This window comes from Bison bison, unplaced genomic scaffold (genome assembly GCF_000754665.1).
Source record: "Bison bison bison isolate TAMUID 2011002044 unplaced genomic scaffold, Bison_UMD1.0 scf7180017864318, whole genome shotgun sequence".
In the NCBI taxonomy this organism is placed as follows: Eukaryota; Metazoa; Chordata; class Mammalia; order Artiodactyla; family Bovidae; genus Bison; species Bison bison.
In genome coordinates, this window is record NW_011494890.1 from 1,574,964 (window position 1) to 1,582,503 (window position 7,540).

Genomic DNA, 7,540 nt, shown 5'->3' on the forward strand with positions numbered 1-7,540 from the left:
ATGAACACCCAGGACTGATCTTTACAATGGACTGGGTGGATCTCCTTGCTGTCCAAGGGACTCTCAAGGGTCTTCTCCAACACCACAGTTCAAAAGTATCAGTTCTTCGGCACTCAGCTTTCTTCCTAGTCCAACTCTCACATCCATACATGACTACTGGAAAAACCATAGCCTTGACTAGACGGACCTTGTTGGCAAAGTAATGTCTCTGTGTTTTAATATGCTATCTAGGTTAGTTATAACTTTCCTTCCAAGGAGTAAGTGTCTTTTAATTTCATGGCTGCAATCACCATTTGCAGTGATTTTGGAGCCCCAAAAAATAGCCAGTAGAGACTAATTTTTGTGCATCCTGGCAACAACTCCCAGGGTTGTCGTGGTTGGTAAGGCAGTCTTCTGGCAACATCGTCAAGGGCGTCCTGGTAAGAGGCACTCCATGCTGAGTGGAACTCATTCAGAATATGAAAGCAAGTGAACCTGAAGAGGACCTGGGAAAGGCAATATGGTAACATTGGAAGTTCTAGCCTTTTGTGTCTATATTCAGCAAACGTGGAGTTGCCTTTCTTTTTTATAAATGTGAAAGCTGGTAAAAGTTTAATGTCTGAGCTCTTATCCCAGAACGTGGCATACCTGAAATTATAACTCTGAGTATATCTTCTTTGGGGCTTCCCTGGTGATTTCAGAGGGTAAAGAATCTGCCTGCAGTGCAGGAGACATGGGTTGGATCCCTGGGTCGGGAAGATCCCCTGGAGGAAGGAATGGCCTCCCATTCCAGTATTCGTGCCTGGAGAATTCCATGGACAGAGGAGCCTGGCGGGCTACAGTCACTGCTTTCCAGGAAGCGTTGAGTTAGGATATATATGGAATTTTAACTGGTTCCTTATATACCAAGCAGATGATACATATTTGTCAGAATTATTTACTGTGGAGTCCCTGTTTGATGCGGGCAGGTACACTGGGAAGGATGTAATTGACACATGTTCCCAAAAGAGGTGTGGACAGATACTCTGTGTATCTGCGTGTGTGTGTGTGAGAGAAAGATCTCGTAGGGGCTGTCGTAGACTCTGGCCAGGCACACCGGAGGCAGCAACCGTGACTGTCGGGCAGGAGGGATGGCCTTTTACATTAAACCTCACACCTCTGACATCTTCGTCCTCAGCCTGGATGGGTGGAAACACTGACACTGTAACTCCTTTGGTCAGCTCTGTCTGGGAACACCATGGCCAAGCAAGCCCTGGTGTCAAACCAAGGGGCAGGGAGAGACTGAACGAGGGGTGAGGGGAGAGAGGGGACAGTGGTGGCCGAAGGGGAAAGCAGGGATGACCTCTGACCTGGTGAGACTGTCTCAGAGCCAGAGGAGAATTTCTTCATCTCTCCTCCATGTTTTCAGATGAGTCAGGACCACTGTGGCAGAAAACACTAGACGTTTCTCTTGCAAGTGAGAGCTGGATAGAAACTTGTTTGCTTTTTTCCTGAAATTACTGCTTAGGCAATCTGGAGGAAAGATTAAACAAAATGCCTTATAGAGACCAGACTGTCCAGTGGAGCTTTTGATTGCCTCACTGTCAGAGGCTCGGCCTGATACTTCGATTTGCTTGTCTGAAATCTGTAGGTGCCACCATGGTGTCCCCATAGTAATAAAAACTTGTTCGGGGACTTGCCTGGTGGTCCAGTGATTAAGACTCCGAGTTCCCAATGCAGGGGTCACAGCTTCCATCTCTGGTTGGGGAACTAAGATCCACATGGCACAGCCAAAAAGCAATTAAAAAAAAAAAAAAGAAAGCTTGTTCAGAGCCCTGGTTGCTGTACAGACATAAACGGGGATGACTGTTAGCTGCCTGGGTGTGAGGGGTGGCGTGTTGATATCCCATGCTCTGTTGCTAGGGCCCACCCTGCTCTTTCAGATGCTCCAGCTGTACATGTGGATGCAACTCAGTAAAGAAGCTGGACAGGGGTGATGATGACAAGGGTTAGTATGGGGGCTGCTCACTGCCAGTGCCTTCCCTGGGAACTCCAGAAAAACCTGTAACTGGGAACTTTTGGTGTAAATAGACTTGGCTATTTTGTATATGGTGTACTCAGACTGCACCCGCACCACGAGAAGGGCATGTGCAGGGATTCAGTCAACACTGGGATTTATTTGGTTTTTTTTTTTTTTTCACTTTTTATTCTGAAATAATTTTAGTTTTACAGACAAGTTGGAAAACTAGCAGAAAGTTGATGAGAGTGTACCCATTACCTAATTTTTCCTAATGATAACATTTTGCAAAATCATAATACAACTACTAAAACCAAAGATCCAACCAGTCCATTCTAAAGGAGATCAGCCCTGGGATTTCTTTGGAGGGAATGATGCTGAAGCTGAAACTCCAGTGCTTTGGCCACCTCATGCGAAGAGTTGACTCATTGGAAAAGACTCTGATGCTGGGAGGGATTGGGGGCAGGAGGAGAAGGAGACGACAGAGGATGAGATGGCTGAATGGCATCATGAGTCTGAGTGAAGGGAGTTGGTGATGGACAGGGAGGCCTGGCGTGCTGCGATTCATGGGGTCGCAAAGACTTGGACATGACTGAGTGACTGAACTGAACTGAACTAAAACCAAGAAATTAGTATTGAAGCTATACTATTAATTATGGGCCTAATTTGAATTTTATAGCTTCCCATTAGTACCTGTTTGTTCCCCTGTCAAGTCAAAGGTCCATGCTGAATTGATGTCCCCTTTAGTCTCCTCAAGTTAATGTCAAGGGGCACATGTTGTTCTGTCTTATTGTTAACCATGATCACTTGGTTTAAATTTTATCTGATAGATTTCTCCATTATAAAATTACTAATTTTCCTTCTGGGATTGAAAAATACTACCCCCCCCCCAAATCCCCAATACCAGCTCTTTGTATATAAAACAAAAATTTGAAAACTTAAAAAAAAAATCCCAGTCGGGGAGCCACTTTGAGAATTTGAAAATATCCTTTCTCCTCAAACTTTTTTCCTATTGATTTTTAGCATCTATGCATGGATTTTCACCAGAAGTCAGGGTATTTTGAACCAAACAAAAATACTATTCCTGGGTGGATCACATGATGATAAAAGTATATTCTGTCCCAAATAGAGATTTGGAGTATTTTCTGTAGTCTGAGGTAGTGGGCCCCTAGCTTGGAGGGATGATGATATAACACACAGATGGAACACAGCATTACTGAATTGGTGGGATGCCAACCAAGTGCAAGTTGAAAGTCATATTTCTTTAACTGAGAAGGATTATTTGTTGGTTTTGTCACTAAACATGGGGACAGATGTTCTGAGGACAATGGCTGGGTATCCTGGAGCCCCAGACCAAAGAAATGTTTGGTGATAAAACTTGATCTTTGTTCCCTTTCTGGTTTTATCTTTCAGTCCAGCAAGGTGTAATGGATTAAGAGTTCATCTTCCCTATATTGGGATGGTAAAATTATAATATGGTTAGTGGTTGGGGTTGCCATGTAAAAGGCTTGCACTTTCTCCTCCCTTTGGAAAGCAGGTAGCCACCCCTAGGCAGGGTTTCCCAGGTGTCACTAGTGGTAAAAAGCCTGCCTGCCAACACAGGAGACATCAGAGACTCGAGTTCAGTCCTTGGGTTGGGAAGATCCCCTGGAGGAAGATATGGCAACTCATTCCAGTATTCCTGCCTGGAGAATCTCATGGACAGAGGAGCCTGGTGGGCTACAGTCTATGGGGTTGCACAGAGTTGGACACGACTGAAGCAACTTAGCACACTTGTACTCCTAGGCGACACTCAGAACTAGTATTGGTAAAATCTTGCTCTGTTGTGGATGGAGTATCTTGAAATCTCACACTCAGTGGAACCCTGATTTCCTGAGCAGCCACTATAAATAACTGCCCTTTATTGGATATATTTGGGAGGGGGACATTTTCAGTAGAAAAAAGTTTAGGGTTAGAATGCTGTATTACCAATAGATGCTTGATGTCCGAAGCATTGCTCCAGTATCTCACTTACTGCTCATCTGTGTAATAAAGGATTTATTGGTAGTTTGAAAAAATGGAGAACAAGACTCATTTTGTTGAAGACTCAGAGGATGAAATAATTGTGCAAAGCTGATTCAAAAGTCCAAATGATGTAGTGTCCAGGGTGACTGATAGATGTGAAAAAGAAACAGATTTGCTTAGGAAAATCAACAACACAGTTAAATGCATCTGTTGATCCTTATTAAAAAGAGTAAGTTGTAACAGAATAACAGACAAAGGGGAGAAATCCAATTAAATTTTAGAATTATCAAGAAATGTGTGAAATGAGACCATGATCAACACCCTTATTTAAAGAGACCCCACTGGGTATGACAGACCCTGTCAGCCAGATTTGGAAAACAGTTTGACATTTTCTTATAGAGTTAACCATTCACTAACCTGATGTGAAAAAGGAAAACATATACCAGCACTTACAAGCAGCATTGTTGTTCATAACAGTGCAAAACTGTAAAACCCATTCACATTTATTCTTAGTAGTGAAAAAATAAAAGCCCAACCAGGACTTGAAAGACTCAACAAAGAAAAAGCAGTCCTGCTATCTGTCAGACTGGGAGGATGGCTGCAGACAGTCAGGTCGAGGGTCTATGGGAAGGTTGCTCTCCCAAGGGTGTGGAGCGTTGGTAAACTCTGGCCTATGGCTGTCTCCTCACTGTTGCCCCCAGAGACACCGGCACTGCACCTCCTGTCCTGGAGGGCTCAGGTTGCTGGGTTGTCCTCGACTCCAGTTTAATCCCCGCTTCTCCTAATCCTGCTGCAGAAACGGCATCAGATTCAGAACTGGTCTCTGCTCTTGAAGACTCTTCTCCAAACCTTCAGACTCTCTCACTGCCTTGTCCAGTGACATGCCACCGCTTCTCACAGTGCCTCCTCGCCAGTCCATCTGATTCCTGCTGACTTCATACCTGCTCCTGGTCTAACTGGGCTTTGGTAGTAACCCTCAGACAGAAACAGCATTCATCAATATCTGAATGAAAAAGCAAATTTATGTTACAGTCAATGGGATCCAACTCAACAATAGGAAAGAACAGATAACTGATATATATACAACAACATGGATCAATTGGATCAATCTCAAAGTGAAGAGGAATTAAAGAGCCTCTTGATAAGGATGAAAGAGGAGAGTGAAAAAGCTAGTTTTAAAGTCAACACGCCAAAAAACTAAGGTCATGGCATTCATTCCCATCACTTCATTTCAAATAGAAAGGGAAAAAATGGAAACAGTGGCAGATTTTATTTTCTAGGGCTCCAAAATCATTGCAGACAGTGACTGCAGCCAGGAAATTAAGTTATGACCAACCTAGACAGCATATTAAAAAGTAGAGTCATTACTTTGCCAACAAAGGTCCATCTGGTCAAAGCTATGGTTTTTCCAGTAGTCATGTATGGATGTGAGAGTTGTATCATAAAGAAAGCTGAGCATCAAAGAATTGATGCTTTCAAATTGTGGTGTTGGAGAAGACTCTTTGAGAGTCCCTTGGACTGCAAGAGGATCAAACCGGTCAATCCTAAAGGAAGTCAACCCTGACTCCATTGGAAGGACTGATGTTGAAGCTCTAATACTTTTGCCACTTGATGCAAAGAGCTGACTCAATAGAAGAGACTGATGCTAGGAAAGATTGAGGGCAGGAGGAGAAGGGGGCGACATAGTCTGAGATGGTTAGATGGCATCACCAACTCAATGGACATGAAGTTGAGCAAACTCCAGAGATAGTGAACAACAGAGGAGCCTGGCATGCTGCAGTCCATGGGGTCACAAAGAGTTGGACACAACTAAGCAACTGAAAAACAATAACAGAAGCCTTATGATGAATAAAAGAAGCAAAAGTACATACTGTGTATTCCATTTATGTGACTCACAGAGAAGCAGAACCAACCTATAGCGATTATGCAGTTCAGCAAGAGGGTATGACCTGCCAAGGTGTTAACTAGGATTGAGGTGGGTTGCATGTAATGGAGCTATTAGCAGCTGCTCTAAACAGTACCCCAGAGAGACCTGGAGTATAACCTCAGAACTGCCTTTTTGTAACACTGCTCTCTAGGGGGGCTTGGATTGCTATAACCATGGAATGTAATTGGCCCTTGCTGCTCTTATGTGAGTTGTCCCTTTTATCAGCATACCTTATCATAAATCCCCTGACTGTGGGCTAACAGATGTGACAGTGCACACACACTCCAAGGGGACCACATACTCCCGGAAAACTATGCTACGTGTCAAGCTCCAAGTAGAAGAATAGGTTTAGGACTGGAGGGGAAGCGTCCTTGGGTCTGAAGCAGCCCAGCCGGCATCATTCTTGCTTCTTTCAGATGTGCCCTGTGGGAGGGGCACAGACCTGCGTCTGAGCTGCTGCCTGGCCTCTTACGCAATGGCTGCTTGCCTGAGCTCATTCTCGCCTGTTCTGAGCTGGATGCAGCTAAGGAAACTGGCATTGGCAACCTGTTTTAGTCTTTCAGTCTTGTCTGCTCCGAACCCAGGACCGCTGCTCTTGATTTAGCGGTTTGCGACATGCTGTGTTTGTTTAAATCAACATTTAGAAACACACGTTCCGTTTTCCTGTATAAACTTATAACTTGATGTCTTTTCTTAGTTAAGCCTTCAGGTATACGATGTTATGTTGATGGATCCGAAGAAATTGGAAATGACTTTAAACTCAAATGTGAACCAAAAGAAGGTTCACTCCCACTACGATATGAATGGCAGAAGTTATCCGACTCACAGAAACTGCCCACCTCTTGGTTACCAGGTACTGCTGATTATACAGCTTGATTCTGTGCCATCAATTTGAACTTAAGCCTGGTAGGATTTGTGCATGTATGTATAGATGTTTTAATCTCCAAAGCATTCTCTTTCCTAGACAGAGAAATCGAGATTCTAAGGGTATTCATGTTTTATAATGACAACTTGGTGTCATGCAGTATAAATGAAGAGACATTTTATAACTGTTTAGGATATTATAATTGATTTCTTTGGTGTGTATTTTTAATTATCAGTAATATTGATGGAAACTTCCTTATCATAAATTAGTGGCTAAGCTACAAGGAGAGATGGATCTTCAGTGTTTTGGTTGAATTCAGGTTGAAGATATGGTTATTTACACATGGCATGTCTGTAAAAACAAAATAGCTGTGTGACACTAACCACAATGATTCGAATTGGTTAAATCTGATCACTCATCTATGTGTTACAATTAATCTATTCAGACTGATTAATTCCCCTCCATGCCCTGTCCTCAATAGGATCTCTCTCTACCTCTGTCTTTTTTCAGACTAAGAGGCTGAACAGGGGGACCCTGTCTACTTTTCTGTTTCTTCTGTCTGGTGGGATGAGATACATTTTGCAGATCTTGTTGCTGCACCTAAGAGCTTTCATGCCACAGAGTATTTTTTTTATAATCAGTGTGGCTCTGTTTCAGCAGAGACTTTGTGCCTGACCAAAGGGTTCATGATTACTTTGGCTCTGACATGAATGAACCGGAGGCGCAATGGTTTGCATTCAGGAGACATGCACGTGTCTTGCTGTGTTTG

General features: G+C 43.4%; 1 protein-coding gene across 3 annotated transcripts in view; it reads left to right on the top strand.

The window, feature by feature from the left end:
• Positions 1–7,540, top strand: part of CXADR (coxsackie virus and adenovirus receptor) — a 66,465-nt gene that overhangs the window by 32,598 nt on the left and 26,327 nt on the right. For all 3 annotated transcript variants that reach the window (XM_010852954.1, XM_010852953.1, XM_010852955.1), the window contains exon 4: positions 6,604–6,759. In XM_010852954.1, coding sequence (XP_010851256.1) covers positions 6,604–6,759 — 156 coding nt within the window. The remainder of the gene's footprint in view (positions 1–6,603; positions 6,760–7,540) is intronic.